General features: G+C 46.7%; 2 protein-coding genes across 12 annotated transcripts in view; one reads left to right on the top strand and one right to left on the bottom strand.

The window, feature by feature from the left end:
- Positions 1-244: 244 nt before the first annotated feature.
- MYOC (myocilin) lies at positions 245-14,539 on the top strand. 2 transcript variants are annotated; one of them, XM_019530788.1, is made up of 3 exons: positions 245-921; positions 10,382-10,510; positions 11,305-14,539. In XM_019530788.1, the coding sequence occupies exons 1-3, from the start codon at positions 360-362 to the stop codon at positions 12,090-12,092; spliced, it is 1,479 nt and encodes a 492-aa protein (XP_019386333.1). In that variant the 5' UTR covers positions 245-359; the 3' UTR covers positions 12,093-14,539. The 2 variants fall into 2 exon arrangements, with proteins under 2 accessions (XP_019386333.1, XP_019386334.1); XM_019530789.1 differs by having other exon boundaries at positions 11,308-14,539.
- Positions 14,540-16,987: 2,448 nt separating this feature from the next.
- Positions 16,988-17,530, bottom strand: part of PRRC2C (proline rich coiled-coil 2C) — a 101,450-nt gene continuing 100,907 nt past the window's right edge. For all 10 annotated transcript variants that reach the window (XM_019530795.1, XM_019530798.1, XM_019530797.1 and 7 more), the window contains one exon: positions 16,988-16,999. The gene's annotated coding sequence lies outside the window, so the exon portion shown is untranslated. The remainder of the gene's footprint in view (positions 17,000-17,530) is intronic.

Below are 17,530 nucleotides of genomic sequence, written 5' to 3' on the forward strand. Positions count from 1 at the left end.
GGAGTGGGGAGAAGCTGGCCCTTCATAAAGCCCTTGGCTCACATCTAAAAGGAAATGTTATGGAAGTGTCCAGCCCTGAGCTGGAAGAAAGGCAGAGGGAGCCAGCACTGTGTAAGGGAGAGGCTGCTCCTTTAAGAAATCCAAAACAGAGGTCTGGACGGTTCGTGTTATTTTATCCCTCTGGCAGCCGGACCCTCTCCCCACCCCTTGCTCCAATTCCCAGCTGTATAAATAAAACTTCCGGCAAACTCTGCTGTTGTGCACACACAGGAGCGATCAGCAGGCAGCTCTGCTTTTGGAGGCGCTACACCAAAGGGGTCCCGGCTGCAGGGCTTAAAGGGACAGCAACTGCAGGAGAGATGCTTGTGGCTTGGCTGCTGCTCTCCTTGAGCCTGCTGCAGGGTGCCCTGGGGAGCACAGTCCACCTCCGGAGAGCCAACGACAGGCACGGTAGATGTACCTACTCATTTACGGTCCCCAGCCCACATGAGGCCAGCTGTCCAGGGTCTGACCAGGCCATGCCAGCCATACTGGACCTGCAGAGGGAGAGCAACATGCAGCGCTCAGAGCTGGAATCTGCCAAGGCAAGGCTCAGCCTCCTGGAGAGCCTGGTGACCCAGAGTCATGCTGTGGAGGGCTCCTCTGCTCCCACTGTGGAGTCACTGCAGAGAGAGCTGGCCAGCCTGAGGATGGAGACCACCCAGCAAAAGTCCCAAGCCAACAGGATGGAGACTGCCTATAGAGACCTCCTGAGGAACAGATCTTCCCTGGAGGAGGAGAAGTGGCGTCTGGAGCGAGAGAAGGAAGAGCTAGAAAGGAGGCTGGAGAGCAGCAGCCAGGAGATAGCTCAGCTGAGGGCCAACCAGTGTCCCCAGGTTAGGGACACACCTGTTCAAGATTCCCTGCAAAGGTCCAAAAAAGGTAAGGCCTCCGGGTGAGTGTGCAGGTGTGTGTGTGTAAATTAACGCCTCCCCGCCCGGCCTTCTGCTCTTCCTCAGCCTTACACCTAGGCTATCTCCTGCTGCTACCTAAGCACTAGAACAACATGAACTTGCCCAGAGTCATGCAGCAAATTAACAGGTCATGTAGTTGCTGCTTTTGATCTGCTGTGAGGTCTTGCCTTCTTCACTCCCATGTCATTGTCCCTTGCAGGTGTGGTACTAGACTCCCCTCCTTTGCTGGAATGCCTGACATTCCTCCACAGCATGTTGTTTGTAACAAAAAAAAGATGGCTGAGGCCATCCTGAGGCTGAGGCATAAAACTGATGTTAGGAGTCTTGACTTTGATTCCCAGCTCTGCTACAGTTTTCCCTATGGACATGGGCAAGTCACCTACTATTTCTCCCTCCTTCTTGTGTTTTGTCTACCTAGATTGGTGCAAAGTCTCTCCATGCCCTTGTGTGTGTTTGTGTATGAATGTGCACAGTAACTAGACAGACATTGTTAGCTGTGTTAGTCTGAAGTCAAGTAGAAAGCAAGGTAGATTTGTACCTTACAGACTAACCAAAGTGGGCTGAAGCTACAGCACAGCTTTATATATATAGCACAAGCTCACTTCAGCCCATGAAAGCTTATGCTATATATATATATAGACTAGCCAAACTAGATATATATCAGGTGCAAATCTATTCTGCCTTCTACATAGCAACTAGCAAAGAGGTCTTGATCCACTTTAGATCTTCTAGGTGCTCCCGGAGCAGTAAACAGCAAAAGACCAATGAAGTCAGATCGTCCCTCTTAGTCATGTTCAAGCTCTAGCTAGCTACAGAACCATGCCCGCAAGCTTCAAGGAAGTTTATAGTCAAAGCTCAGCCCTCATGGTTGTCCTGAGTGGGAACAGTTACAACAAACACACTGTCCCTTGGCTGCCCTGCAAAGCTGTTTTCAGCAGAAACCAGCTACAAGCTGCTTCCTTGGACATTCCTTCTGCTGTGAAGGTGTCTGTCTCTACCTCAGATGCAGGCCATGGTACATATGCTACTCTATAAGGTATTTTTCTCATTAAGGTGCTTATTGTTCTCCTCCACCAGCCCATGAGTAACACAACATGCGCCCTTGCTGTGCAGTCTGGGAAGCAGGGGGTTACTAGAGCTAGGAGCAAGTGTGTCACAGCCCTTGGGGGAGAAGGAGCTTTGGAACAGGTCCCTCTGCTAATGTCTCGACAGAGCCCGGCTTTCCATGGAAGCCATGGTCTAGGAACCTTTTGCAAGGAGGAGCAGAGCTTTTCAGCAGCATTTAGCCCCTGGTTATCTTCGACCTGTACTGAGCCTGTGAGTGCAACCTACCAGGGACAGTGGTGACTGCAGCACAGGTTGGACCAGTCCCTTTACTTCCTTCCCATCTGTGACAAGTCTTCTGCGGGCTGTGCCTCATGAGACTGTCTGGGGTCTAGGGAAGCCCCAGATGCACCTCTTGTAGTAAGAGGGTCAGTGGTAAGAAGGCACGAAGGCAGCTACGCTGCGCTGCATTTGCTTAACCTGTCCAATGGTTGGGAGATCTCCAAGGAGCTGTTTTGATGACTTGGCAGCCCCTCTGTGCAAAGAGCTGGACCCTCCCACAGCAAGTCCAGTCCCTTTATGGACTCTGGTCATGGACAGGCACTAGTTACGTTTAAGTCTCAGCTGAGGGGCTGCAGGAAGAACTGGTACTCCGGACCCTTCCTGACAAAGGCACTCCAGAGCACGTTGGTGCCAACTCAGTGGCAGCTTTCTTGAGGGAAAGGAGTTAACCCTGCTCCACCCATCCAAGTCCACTCAACCAGTCCCAAGCCAGAAGTTTATGTGAGGCTGCTCCAGATTCACACTGTGACCTCACTCAGACCCATGGGAGACTGAGGGCTCGGGGCAGATACTTGAGGCAGCCTCACAGGACAGCTGCCAGTTTTGCAGCACATTGGATTCAGGGGAGCAGGGTACGACCAGTCCTGTTTCTCAGAGACCCACTGCTGGCAACCCCAGAGAGGCAGTGGCTAACACTGCCTCAAATAGGGCCTGACTAGAAAGCAAGGTTGAAATTTTTGACATTTGTTTCTATTCCCATGTGAAAAGAAACCCTTTTTTTGGTGACAGTTCAAGAGGTACCCCCCCACACCAGAATAGCCAACAGTCTGGTGGTCTGGGTCTTCTCCAGGGTCTTGATGAGGAAGAGGTGGAGGAAGGCAAGGTGTCTCCTGGAATTTCATTCTGGACCCCGGAAATTCCTGTGAAGAGCTTTACTTTTGGCAAATCTGCATTTGCCGACAGAAACCTTAGTAAAAAAAAATCCTTCCTCCTCCTGCAACTTGTAATGTACAGCAGAAGAAAACAGATGAAGCTTCTGAAAATTTGTCGGGAACCATATAAATCCTGTCCAGGGAAAGAACATGTTTGACCAGTCATAGAACTGAAAGGAGAGGGCATCAGGGTATTCCTATCTGCTACACCTGGTGATTTCAGGGCATCTCCTTGTGTGTCTCCATTCAGGTGTGGAATTACTACTAAGTGCGTACTTTGGGACCCCGGCCCCGTCTCTTCTGGGGACCTTGTTTGGTGTCTGCTGTTTTTTTTCTTAACCATATTAAAGATGGTCCACCAGACAGAGGAATTTGTTCTTCTCGCCGTGCCTCTGAAAACAGAGTGGACCAGGTTCCTTGCTGGTGTACAGTTGTGGTGTACTCAGAGCTTCAGTGGAAAAACTCTTCCCCTTCCCTGTCCATCCTCACGGCAGTCCTGTGCAGACAGATGCCATGGCAGTCACCAATCCCTAAGCTTGGCGATTCCAGGAGCTCTTTTAGAGTTTTGGCCCTTTAGCCCACTGCCAGGACCTCTGGCCAAGCCACATCTTATAGCAGGGCTCACTTCCAAGCTGCCTCTGTCAGTCAGATCCTCCTCCAGACATTTCTTGGCCTTCTCCCCTTCCCTCTTACCTCCCTGGGCACACAGCTGATCAATAAGACTCTATTCCCCATACCTTCTAGAGTTGTATTTGCAGCTTGTAGGCAAAGGGAGAGAAAAAATGAGCCCACAGGTGAATTTGACTACCTTTCTGGGGGAACCTGCAACACTTACTGGAGCGAAGAAACATTCACCACCACACCAAGGAAGCCTGGCAGGTCTGCGTTCCTGGCCTGCACAGCTGTCCAGTCTTTCCAGATGTCTGCTGGGAATTAACAAAGAGAGTGCCTGTCTGAGGGTGCATGCCAAGCTGGGGAAGTGCAGGGCTGCTTTTTCATTAGCAAGATTCCTGAGATGTCAGAGAGAGGGGCGCATGCAGGGACCCTAAAGGGTGCACTTTTTCCTGCAGCAAATACCTGGGTTCACTTACTTCTTTCTGTCTGTGCATTTCCTGATGGCTGTATTTGTTTCCGCTTATTTCTGTGGAGGCAGAGCACATTGTATCCTAAGTCAGGATCTGTCAAACCAGAACATTTGCAGTCTGTCCTTCCCAAGAGAAACCCTAAATCCTCACTAGATGGACCCTTCTTTTCCAAGCTAAGAGCAGGAATTATCCAGCAACAAAGATGACCTTGCTGTCCCAATGCTGGATTAATGCATCTTCTCCTGACACTCCAGCACCTCACTGTCCCCCCACTCAGTCTCCCCCATGCACTTTGTTTCAAAGTGTTCGTCTTAAGAGGCAGATTCAAATCATGAATCCTAGTACTTTACAAGATTCAGAAAAAAAGAGGACACTCAAAATCTGTACATGACCCTGGACCATTACAGACCAAACCACTAAGAGTTCAGCATGTTCGTTCTGGACAATGAAGCAAGTTGTGTACAGCAGACAGGTGGCAGGATTGGGACCCCACCGGGAATGTCTAGACAACAGATTTCCCTCCACTGAGTGTGTTTCAATCAATTCTCTCAATCCAGTCAAGCATGAAGAAGCTGACAGCTATACTCTGAAACAACCTTGCTGAAAGAGCTTCCATCCACACAGATGCTGTCCTCAGTCATCTGACTTAACAGCAGCCAAAACACAAGACAAAAGGACAGTTCTCTGCCCTCTCTGAGCTAGTCAGTCCATCTGACACTGATTCTTTCCCCAGGGTCTCCCATAGCTTTCCCCATAGTACTGTTTGCTGAAGGTGCAGGGCCTCTGAAAACCACCATGTTGCAGATACCCATACCAGACCCCAAACTCACACCCCTTCTCTATAGGGCGTGCAGACTGTGGAATAAGCTCCCTCCAGAGGTGGTGTAATCATCGACCCTGGAAATCTTCAAAAGGAGACTGGACAGTCACCTCACTGGGGTCACCTGACCCCCCATTGTCTTTCCTGCCTAGCGCAGTGGGGCTGGACCCAATGAGAGTGCTGGTTGACAGAAGTCAATCGTTGTGGTGCCCTGTGACTAGTGGGGTCCCTCTCCATCCTATGGCCCTTACTTTTTAATATCTTCATCAATGATGTAGACATTGGTGTTGGAAGCAGGCTGGCCAAGTTTGCCGACGACACCAAACTCTGGGGTAAAGCATCCACATCTGAGGACAGGAGGGCGATCCAGGCAGATCTTGACAGGCTCAGGAAATGGGTGGACAAAAACCTGATGGTGTTCAACACCAAAAAATGCAAGGTTCTCCACCTTGGGAGGAAAAACCTGCAGCATCCTTATAGGCTCAGCAGTGCTACGCTGGCTAGCACTACGGATGAAAGGGACTTGGGGGTCATCATTGACCACAAGATGAACATGAGCCTCCAATGTGATGCTTTGGCTAGTAAAGTGAGCAAAACGCTGGCTTGCATCCATAGATGCTTCTCAAGCAAATCCTGGGACGTCATTCTCCCCTTGTACTTGGCCCTGGTGAGGCCGCAGCTGGAGTACTGCATTCAGTTTTGGGCTCCACAATTCAAAAAGAATGTGGAGAAGCTTGAGAGAGTGCAGAGAAGAGCCATGTTCATGATCAGAGGTCAGGAAAACGGACCTTACGATGGCAGGCTGAGAGCCATGGGGGTCTTTAGCCTGGAAAAGCTCAGGCTCAGGGGTGATCTGATGGCCACCTATAAGTTTATCCAGGGTGACCACGAGGATCTGGGGGAATGTTTGTTCACCAGAGTACCCCAAGGGATGACGAAGTCGAATGGTCACAAACTCCGCCGCGACCATTTCAGGCTGGACATAAAGAAGAATTTCTTTACTGTCCGAGCCCCCAAGGTCTGGAACAGACTGCCGTCAGAAGTGGTGCAAGCACTCATTTTGAACATCTTCAAAAGACGTTTGGATGTTTATCTTGCTGGGATCCTATGATCCCTGCTGACTTCCTGCCCCTGGGGCAGGGGGCTAGACTCGATGATCCTCTGGGGTCCCTTCCAGCCCTAATGTCTATGAAATCTATGAAATCTTGCAAGGTCCCTTCCAGCCCCTTACAATCTATGAATCTTAAGCTGTTCTCCTTGCTTGCACCCTACAGCACTCCTTTGCAGTGCCCTCCTTTCTGGGCCCCCTTTCTCAGGCTTCTTCCAAATAAAACCTTTCCAGGAGATGCCAGACTATCACCTCCTTCTCCTTTTCTCACCCCTCTGCCCATCCCTCCCAGCCAGCAGTTACCCTTCTGCTGGGCATAAAGAAGCTTCTGTGTTGCCTTACCCCTTTCCCCAGCAATCCTTACTGTTGCCTGCCTAGCCCTCTCTGTTTCCTTTGACCAAGCCCAATAATTCCTTAAGCTTGGGCTATTTATGTGTATCTTCCTTTATAAAGGGCCCTAATGGGTTGCTTCAAGGTGCATGGGAGCTTTCCATATTGCCCCTACCTTAATGAAACTGCATCACTGGAAATCCAAATATGCCTATCATCAGAACAAGCTTGATCTTGCTGGGATCCCAGCTCTATTTGCAGCTGCTCATGCACCTACTCTGGGGCTACAACTTCAGTATACTGCTACAGCAATATATAGGCTGAACCTTATGTGCAGATAGGATAGGTGTTGCTAATACAGTGCGATTCCCCTCTCCCTGTGGGGACTGAACCTGGGGCACCAGGATTTAATAGCCCAACCCTCTACTGTCTGTGCTGAAGGCTTAACCCTACCAGCTCACAGAGTTAATGATAGACCCACAAACTGCTATTGATCGAACTACTAGGGAGACACAGAGGCACACTGTGGCATTCTGGGTTATGGTATCTACACCTGTCCCTGAAGTCATGTGATGATGGCTTTACATTTCGCTGCGAGGGAAGAGGGATACGTTCCTGAAATCACCTAGACACAGCCTGTATGGACACGGGAGGGATGCTGCACCTTTGGTCTGGGCAGCATTCCCTTTCAGGACCAAACTGCTCAGTAGGGTCTGTTAGGACTACAGCCTTACTACACCTACAGCTTTCTCCTTCAAGGAAGACAGTCATTTTCTCCTGTGCAAAAATAGCTCAGGCTCAACTGAAGTGATCTACAGCCCTAGAAACAGCCTGCAAAGATACCATCTTCCCCCCACACCACATAGCCACTGCCATTTTTCAGACTGAATTGTGGGTGGCTCCCCACAAGCAGCTTTGAGTTCTTTTCCATTGACCCAAGGGGCTTGAGGCAGGGAAGTGAACCCCAATATGTAGCTGAGCTTGCCCCTGAAAACAGCTTTTGGTTTGGTGTCTTCCCTAAGGCCACATTTCACCCAACCCCACTTATTACCATATACAGAAGAGCGTACCACAAGATGAACATGAGCCTTTAGTGTTTCTGTATTTAGCGTACCTTTTTACCCACACTCTTTTTTTGATGTCCAGAGCCGGCACTCATGTCCAATCCATCTCAGGTACCTTGTGTAAAATTACTCTCCAGATCCATGAGTCAAAAAGGCACTTAAAGCATATGGCTAACTTTAATCTCAAGCATTGTTTTACTAACGTCAATGAATTACTCACATGCTTAAAGTTAAGCACATGCTTATGTATTTTGATAAACTGGGACTCATATAGGTGGAAGAATCAGAAACCCAAGCTGTTAAATGTCACTTGCTGTGGGCTGATTTCTTTTAAAGCTACAAGGCAAATGTACCCCCATCAGGGTTCATCTACTGGAAAAGCAGATGTAGGTGGATTTTCCTGAGGGCAATTCTGTTAATATCCTTTCTGCATACCAGCTACCAGAATTGGCTGCTTGTTGTCACTTTCAACATGCAGGTGGGGAACTTCCCTAGCCCTAAAGCAAACTCAGACATAGAACAGGGGAATGGGATGCAAACGAATTGTAGGCTTTTACGTGTTTATGGTTTTGTCTTCAAGGGAAGCCAAAGCTGCCCATGAAGAATTAATAAAGCACTGGAATTACATAGGGAACTATGAAACTCACTGTTCTCTTTAAAATAATAATGGTATTTTGCTTTTATACTGCACAGCTGCTTTCATCCCCAAAGCACTGTACAGACAACTGAATTATGGGTGGGATTTGAAAAGCCCAATGCGTTGCCCTAACTTTGCTCCAGTAGGAAATATTACTAATGAATTCAGTGGGAGTTGAATTAAGGTCTTCTCCTGTATCCTCTTAAAAGATAGTTTCCAAGTACACTTGTCTGCGAAGGCAGATGGAATGCAAATGCCCCTGATGCTTTTTGCTGGGACAGCCCTTCTAGCAGATCTGCAGAAATCACAGCTTGCTGTAGCTCAGTTTTAAATCTCAGAGTACTCTGAGTAGGCTTCAGTGTGATGAGTAGTACAGAGGACTGAGCAGTGCATCCTGGTAGTCTCTGGTGGCTTATCAAAGATTTCTCTGCTCTTTGAATTTTCAGCATGGCTCAGTTAGAGCAGCGTATGCTGCATAATAAATCACCAGGCCAATTACTTGAGCTGTCAATCTGAATCCTCCACTTAATGCCTGGGAGTCTGTCAAAGCTGAGATGCCTGATTTTATCCTTATTACAGATGCATTGCATTGCCTCTTAATACTTACAACAACACTTCCCCACCCCCAGGGAAAAAAAGGATGTTGCAACATACGTCCAGTTAGAACAATGCTCCTCTGTGACCACGTAAAAGCAAACGGAGGGCACTAATCTCTCTGCACTGGAGCGTTATAGCCTTCTTCCTCTCCCTGCTGCCTTGCCTCGCTGCGCTGGCCTTCAGTCTATCAGGGGCCATTTGCCCAGCAAGACGCTAGTTAATGTGAATACAGTGCCTTGTCTGAAGAATGGAGAGACCAGCTGCACGGAAGGAATTAGAAAGCGACTGAAAACACTGATGGTGTTGTGTGGCACACCGTATTTATGCTGTTAATGAGCTTTGACACAGCCCCTGTGGAGTCTTTCGCAAAGGAAGGAAAGACCCTCCCCACAAGCAGAGCACTCAGGAATGCTTGTTGCTGACATTCAGCAGCAATCTGAGAAGCTCTGAATGGTTTGTGGAGGCCTCACAGTTGGTTTTACATAGCCCTAAAGTTTATGTGGTTGGTCCTTTTTTAAACCACTGCAAGCTCATTCATTACCAGCAAACAGAAATAGAAGGGACAGAATCCTGCAGCCCATATATAGTATCCAGCAGGTATATTTAGTTGATACAACATCTAGATTTCATTAACATAGAATCAGCAGAGGTAGGGAGGGCTCCACCCCTGGGGGCAGAGACTTCTGCAGCACAACAGGGATTACAGTGCACAAGCATTTGCTTTTCAAAGTTGAGTTGAGTGGCTTTTTTATCCCATGTTCAGAGGAAAAGTGCTAACACAAGGCCAGGTATGGTGTGACACACATCCACAGTGAAGACTTATCTACATAGCCTCCATGCCATACCCAGGAGCCCCAGGGTGAAGGTTGCCCTACCCAAGTTTGCTCTTTTTCTGGGCTCGGCAAATCTTGGACAAGAGGCAATATATCCATCTTCAAGTGTACTTGAGCATGTGTGTTTGGTGCTGCTCTCAGGCCCACTGTTTTGGGCATGCTGATTTATATCTCTGTTCCAGTGCCATGATTCTGAGACGTGGAGGATTAAGAAACCCTAAGTTCAAAACTTGCACAACCGTCCAAGAACGGGCAAGGCTCAATAGCTTGATGTGGGGGGGAGGGCCTGGTTATGGCCAGCCAAGCATAGATAGGTCTGGTTGAGGTGAGTCTTATATGCACTGAAGGGGGCAGAGTATATTATGTCTGTACCACCCTCACGCCAGCCTCTCAAGCGTCTCTCAAGGCTAATGAGGATGTGGCCTTGTGTAATGTTTTAGTCAAAGTAAGCATTGCCCAAGAGCAGGAGCCAAGGTGGCAATGAGTAAGGGCACAAGAAAAGCTGATTTAATGGCAGGGTGAGTGCTCTAATGCTGATGCCAGGGGCTGTGTGAAGCTGTCTGTTTGTGTGCCATGTGTATGAGCGTGCCCTGCCATGGACAGAAACATACACATCCCTTCTGCGCTCCTCCAGCTGGTGGACTCGTTCCATTGATTTAATTGACCTCACTGTGTTTATTTCAATCCCCTCTGCAGTTTCTAGGTGGGATATGAAGAGTCCAGACTACCAGGAATTGAAATCTGAAATGACAGAGGTTTCAGCTTCCAGCATCTTTCAGGAGAGCTCCTCTCACAGCCATGTGGGCACGGAGGACACAGGCACTGGTACAATAACTGCACTTACTCCTTTTTTTCTTTTTCTTGGTTCATATAACTAGGCCTTGTCCTTCTCCAGATACTTTTCTTCCACTCACTTTCTCCTAATATTGTTGCCTCCTCCTATCCTGGGACCACACAGGATCCCATCCTGAGCATAAACCGCCATGCTGCTCTTCTTTATCTGCTTACTGTCTTTAGAGATTTTCTTGCTTTGCCTCCTTTTCTCTCCAGCTATGATCTATCCTGTTCCCAGTTCAACCCCAAGCAATCCTGAGAAGGGCATCACTTCAACTGCCAACAGTGACCGGACACAGAGCGTTAAATAATTCCATCCATCCCTCTACACTGAGACCCCGAGATGTTCATCTCCTTTTTTCATCTGAACTTTGTGACCACCATTGAGGGGTCAATAGAGCAGAAAAGTTTGTGCTGTTTATAACACTTCCTTCCAAAAATATTAAGTCTCTTCTTCCCTTCTATCCTCAAAGACCAATTATTTCTGCTCCTTTGCTTACTTTTCCTCTTTCTTCAGGCAGCCTGCATGGATCAGTCACATAGCCTAGGCAATGCTGGTGTGCTAACTCGCCGCTGTTGCTTAATTTGGGCTTCATTCATTCTAAGCCCCATTCTCTAGCCTAAAGGAAAAAAAATGCTTAAATGGAAATTAATAAAGATCTTTCCTAATTATTGCTTCTGATTTAAAGTAGATAAATTGAAACTTTCAGGAATTTTAGCCTTTTGCTGAAAACTGGCCATGAATGACAAAAGCCAAATCCCCTGTTCTTCTTTTTTTCCTGGAGCAGGATGTGGAGAACTGGTCTGGGTGGGGGAGCCCGTCACCCTCCGCAAAGCAGAAACAATTGCCGGCAAATACGGCGTGTGGATGAAGGATCCAGAACCTGCTTCCCCATACACCCACGAGACGACTTGGAGAATTGACACGGTTGGTACAGACATCCGCCAGGTTTTTGAATATGACAACACTGATCAGTTCATGCAGGGTTACCCCTCAAAGGTGCATGTCCTGCCAAGGTCCATGGAAAGCACTGGCGCCGTCATCTACAGGGGGTCCCTGTATTTCCAGAGGCGCAAGTCCAGAATCTTGGCCAAGTATGACTTGAGGAAAGAAACCATCACTGTCCAGAAGGACCTCACCAATGCAGGCTACCATGGGCAGTTCCCCTATGCTTGGGGGGGGTACACTGATATTGACCTGGCTGTTGATGAGATGGGGCTGTGGGCAATCTACAGCACACAGAAGGCCAAAGGGGCCATTGTCCTTTCCACGTTAGACCCAGAGACTCTAGAGATCAGGCAGACCTGGGAGACCAACATTCGCAAGCAGTCAGTGGCCAATTCTTTTATGATCTGCGGCACCTTATACACCATCAATAGCTACTCATCCCCTGATGCCATGATCAACTTTGCCTACAACACAGCCACAAGCACCCGCAAGCTGCTGAAAATACACTTTGAGAACCGCTACAAGTACAGTAGCATGGTCGACTACAACCCCAGAGAGAGGAAACTCTTAGCTTGGGACAATTTCAACATGGTCACCTATGATATCAGACTCTCCAAGATGTGAGGAGCCTGGGAACATGAAAAGGACATACCATGCTTGTGGCTAACTAAAAGCTGTTTGGCTAGGGCAGTAAGACAAGGCATCAATCTCACACATTTCATTTTTCCTATTCTTCCTGGTCTTTCACGGAGCTCAGCCTGAACCCCAGACTCAGACAGAGAACCACACTGGGACGAACAAATTGATCAGGATTGGATGCTAGGTGAGGGAGTGTCACATCAGGACTCACCCTGGCTCAAAAATAGCAACACGGGAGTGTCTTCATTGAGTTTGAGCATTTGGATGCAACAGGCCATGTTCAGCCCTGGTGTAACTTCCTTCAACTCCTCTGGAGTTACACAATGGTTGAATTTAGACAACATAAAAAAGAATACAAGCTTTTCAAACATGCACAACATCTGGAGCATATCATCCATCTGCAAAGGGAAAAAAGCCAGAAGAACAAAAATCTACCTGTTCTCTCTACTGAGAAAGGCTGTGACTCTAGTCAGTTAAACTAAAATAATCACCTCCATCCAGAGCTTTATATAGTTGAGCAATGGTATTATGGGGAAGCATATTACTTGGCTATCAGCTTCACAAAGGTCTCTTAAATAAATACCCAACAGCCATCATTCAGCTGTAGGCAGGCTGTACAGCTGTTTATAATACGAAGGAAGCATGTTGTGCAGTCAAAAATGAGCACAAACCAAAGCTGTGTTGACAGCAACAGAATTTTGCTCTGTTGACCAAGACATCCAGATCAGCATATGCTGCAAAACTGTGTGGCACCTGGTCTTTGTAGGATCAAACCAAGGACTAAAGGCACTGCTTCCAAACCCAGTGAAACTAGTGACAACTCCCACTGAGTTCAAAGTAGTCTAGCTGGGCCCAGAGTAGGTTGGGCTAGCAGGGGAATCTCAGCCCAGGCCAAGAACATTCCAACTTCCTAGGTGGGCCTGGCACTACGGATGGACCATATCTATTTAAAGAAACTGTTTAAGTCCCAAATTATTTGAGGAACTTGAAACCCCCTATAGTTTGGCTATGGAAATCTTCTTTGAGATCACTACAAGCTCAGCCCAAGTGTTTCCATAGGTAAATTTTAGAATCTGAAAACACGAAAAAAACTGATTTTGGAAGAAAAAAATTGTGTAGGAGGGAAGGGGAGGGAAGTCAGGGGTTGGTCCTCTATTATAGTGACAGATCACTAGGAGGAACAGGGACCTTGACTCTAATAAGGAGAGGACACGGTGCTAATGTCCACGTAAAAATAAAAGCCTTTTCTTGGTAGTAAACAGCATTTCTGTCACTGAGCATGAGAGGGAAGCAGGGACAGAAAGATTCTGATTTCAGATCTCCAGGGACTGAGTATTGAATGGCACTTTTAGCTAATTAATAGAGGTTTAATTCCATGTACACGAGCATGGGAGTAATGGACTGAGCATCAGAGGAGAGAGAGCCCACTGAAAAGCAAGGAGAGACTTTTCCCCAAAGATGTGGTTCATGTTCATGTCACTCGTGCCACTCTCTCCTCAGATGCCAAGCCATTTCTGTGGAGGGGGGGAGAGTATATAGAAACCAAGCTATCTCAGTTCTACTCTCTTTGAACCCTCCACAGAAATGGCTTGGCCACTGGCATCTTAAACTGGGAACAAGAGGTGAGTAAAAAATGCAAAGCTCAGATCCAGTCAGCTAACCTTCCTCTGTGTTATGGAGTCATTACATTTAAGGGCTTTGATCCAGGTCCTGTTTCAGAAAGTGGATGATGTCAGGAGGTCAGCATCCCACCATTGCACACCATTCAATGGCTGCTACAGAGCTGCATAGTCACTTGTGTTGTCCATATGCCCACAAAAAGTATGACCAGCGCAGCCTCCCTAGCATTAAAAACCAAGGTTAAACAATTTTTATTCATTTTTTTGTCTCCAGAACGTTGCTGTTAGACACAGTTTAGCCCAAAGGTGGCTTACTGTTTGCTAATAACTCTAACTTGAGCCAGTCACCAGAGCGTAGTGCAGTCTAAACCACAGCAAAGTCAAAGGAAAAATCTCTCACTGCCTCTGATGGACAACAGAACAGACTCATATTTATTCCAGTCTATGGTTATTACCCTGGAATGGGAAGCATCCTCATATCATGTAAAGACTGGCAGTACTAGCTGTCAACTGGATAATTTCATTGATTGCACTGTAATTAGATGCGCGCTCTAAGATAGCTATGGCATTAGATTGTAAGCAGCTACCCATCATCTTACTTTTTTAAAACAACTACCACCTAAAAAAACAAAACCCCTAACCTCCACATAAATACTGTAGCTGGCTTGTTTTTTGTTTTTGAGGAGGGAAAAAAAAAAGCACCAAGCAGTGGAGGTTGCATTAAAGCATCCTTCATGAAAGCAAAAGTACAAACTGCTGAAGATTATGTGGAAATAGCCTATGATAATAAGCAATTAAAAAAATCTCAGACAACTCTGTTGTGGTGATTTCTTTGCAGATTTCTTGTTTGAGAGCAAAATGCTAGAGGGAATGCCATGCTATGGGAATATACAGGTCACCTTTTCATAAGAGTTCAGCACCGAAGATCTGGATTGATTTTTCAGAAGCTCAGTTCTTCTTGAACACAAAAATGATTCATAGGTTGGAAACAAACCCTGTGGGCCAAGACGTAAGGAGCTCATCTCAAACAGGAGGTTGAAGGGTGACTATGTCTAACCACTTACACACGGAGCAAGTGTTTGATGGTAGGTGATTTCTGACCTTGCTGAGACAGGATGAGGAGATTCAGTGACTTTAGGTTGGGTTAACTCTAAGATGCAGTTTCCTAACAGTACAGGCGGTTAAACTTTAAACCAGCTTACCAGGAAAAGTGATGGATTTATCTCTAGGAATCTGCAAGGGGAGTTTTGATAGTTTCCTAAATAATGCACTTAGAGCCAGCACACGGGAGAAATTCTTTGGTTTATGTATGTGGAAGGGATCTACATCATTAGTTCGTTGTTCACACTCTTCCTTTATCAGCTGGGGGAGAGCACAGAGTTGCTTGTATATTCCTCTTCATAAAACCCGAAGCTCTGCTTTAAAACAATAATTACCATTACATCCCATGCTTCAGGGCTTTGATTGTTTACTTGTAGGGATCAGGAGGGACTTTTTCCTCACTGAAGCATAAACTAGACTACGGGTATTTTTGGACACTATCTTCTGCATGCAGCTAAAGACAAGATATTAAATGAGGCTGGCTGAAATAGCACAGAAAATGCTCTCAGGTGCTAGGCTGTGCCTTATTTGGAGGATCAAACCACGTAGCAGAATTTGGGCCAAGAAGAAATCCCTTTTCCTCCCCAGGTCAGACTGAGGGTACTGGGGAATGGTTCTCTTTCCTCTGCAAGAAGGGTCATGGTGCACCTGCTGCGATCATCTGGATCTCTCTCATCTGCTTAATTCCTTGTTTGCAAGGGCCTTCATTACCAGGAACATCCTGGTTGTACCTCTTCTCTCTCCGTGGTGCACATTTCAGAAATATTTGGCTTAACTAAAGTCTTTGGGTTTGACACAGTGCATTTGGCTGAGGTTTTATGACCCATAACATACTAGATCATCTACTCAGACCTCTAATGATCCTTTCTGGCCTAAATCTCCATGCAGAGAAGGAGACTGAAATCATCATGTTTGTCAGGATTCAATTTGGCTTGTTCAGCCAATGGCTAAAATCTTGTGCTGCCCCCTCCTGCCCCTTGAAGTGAATGGGAACTTTGCCTTTGACTTTAGTGGAGAGAGGATCTCACCAGGATTTCATCCAATTAGCAAGTGTCAAAGCTGCAACAACAGATACACATCTTGAGAAGTCAGCGTCCCAAGAATGAAATGAATAAGAGAACTGGAAACAACTTATTGCTTGTAGAGTAAGAGCTGAACAAAATGGGGAAGTTCAGCAGGTAGGATGAGTCAATTAAAAAATAAAATACCTCTGAGTATACACAGTAGAATACAAATTCATTCAAATCCTAAATTGAAGCTGGTCATCTGTATTCAGATCAGGTGAGGGCTTGCAGTACAATTTACATGAAGAAATAACTTATACTGCCAGTTAATCTGTTGACTTTTAATGATTAAAAGGTACTATAGAGGTAAAAGAAAAATCCTATTCAGCGTTAAAGGCTGAAAAATGTCACATTAAGGACTCCAGCTGCTTTGTAGCATCCAGTTGCAACAGCTTGGTAGCTTTGGTGGGCTGGGCAGGCCTGGGTGGGACTCCTAGGACAGATGTCATAAGGAGGCATTGGCGGTAGTCAGAGATTCGCATCATAAGTAGATGGCTACATCTTCACTATGGAGTTGGACGCTGCATGCTGCTCCTTTGAGCAGAGTCTCTGTTTTAGCCGAGACCAGGGACAAGCAGCCATTATGCTCTCGCTGGCACTGCACTCACCATTCGCATCGAGACACACGGCATCACAGAGAACCATGCTTGTAGCAAGTCGAATCCCTCGACATTTCTTTGCCTGTGCATCCTGGGAGAATTTACCTGTTCTTCTGCGTACAAGGAAAGAGATCTTGGGAAGGCTCTGGAGAACTAGGAGCACTTCAGTTCTAGCCAGCATCCTCCTGGCAAGCAAGGGGTGAGGGGGCGTGGAATTATCCACCAAAATGAAAGCAAAGCCTCTCATCCTCAACTCAAGCTCTAGCTGGGAGTCACTAGGTTTTAAAGAGGTTCCAATCTTAGGCAAGAAAGCTACTGGGGAATGGGGACTGAGGGGTGTGGGACACATGAGGAAGCTTAGGAGAAAGACTTGCATACAAACCTACATCTTGTCTGTAGATCTAACTCAACGTACTGTATTTTCTTTACATACACCATGCCCTGGAATAAGTTGCTCACTTCATTTATGAAAGGCAGAATTAATAAAATATATATTTATATACATATATCTATTTTAATGCCTTTCATAAATGAGGTGAGCATCTTATTCCAGGGTAGGTGTGTGTGGTTTTTATTATATATTATGTTTACTTGTAATGACCGAGGAGCAGCAACTGGACACCTGACCCACTCAGGAACCTGCCCAGCAACTGGCAGAAAATGCTCTTACCATTTTTCCCCACAGATAATATACCCTACTTCCAGCAACAAGTATCCTGTATGTGAGAAAATATGGCATGTCTGATTGTCTTTAACAGATACCAGCAAAATATCTTCTTTTACTGCGTTCTCAGCGCCCAAGAATTTCTTTTGAGAGCAGGCTCTGAGGCATCCTGCTTTTCATAGATTTCATAGATATTTGGGCTGGAAGGGACCCCAGAGGATCATTGAATCCAGCCCCGTCCCAGGGGCAGGAAGTCGGCAGGGATCATAGGATCCCAGCAAGATAAGCATCCAAATGTGTCTTGAAGGCATTCAAATTGGGTGCTTGAACCATCTCCAGTGGCAGTCTATTCCAAATCTTGGGGGCTCGGACAGTG

This window comes from Crocodylus porosus, unplaced genomic scaffold, assembly GCF_001723895.1.
Source record: "Crocodylus porosus isolate Cpor-Errol unplaced genomic scaffold, CroPor_comp1, whole genome shotgun sequence".
Taxonomy (NCBI): Eukaryota; Metazoa; Chordata; order Crocodylia; family Crocodylidae; genus Crocodylus; species Crocodylus porosus.

Bases quoted from the DNA above. Each gene is read 5' to 3' on its own strand.
- MYOC (XM_019530788.1), top strand. From the start codon at position 360: ATGCTTGTGGCTTGGCTGCTGCTCTCCTTGAGCCTGCTGCAGGGTGCC. The intron at 922-10,381 runs GTAAGGCCTCCG...TCCCCTCTGCAG, and splicing joins CCTGCAAAGGTCCAAAAAAG to TTTCTAGGTGGGATATGAAG. The intron at 10,511-11,304 runs GTACAATAACTG...TTTTTCCTGGAG, and splicing joins CACGGAGGACACAGGCACTG to CAGGATGTGGAGAACTGGTC.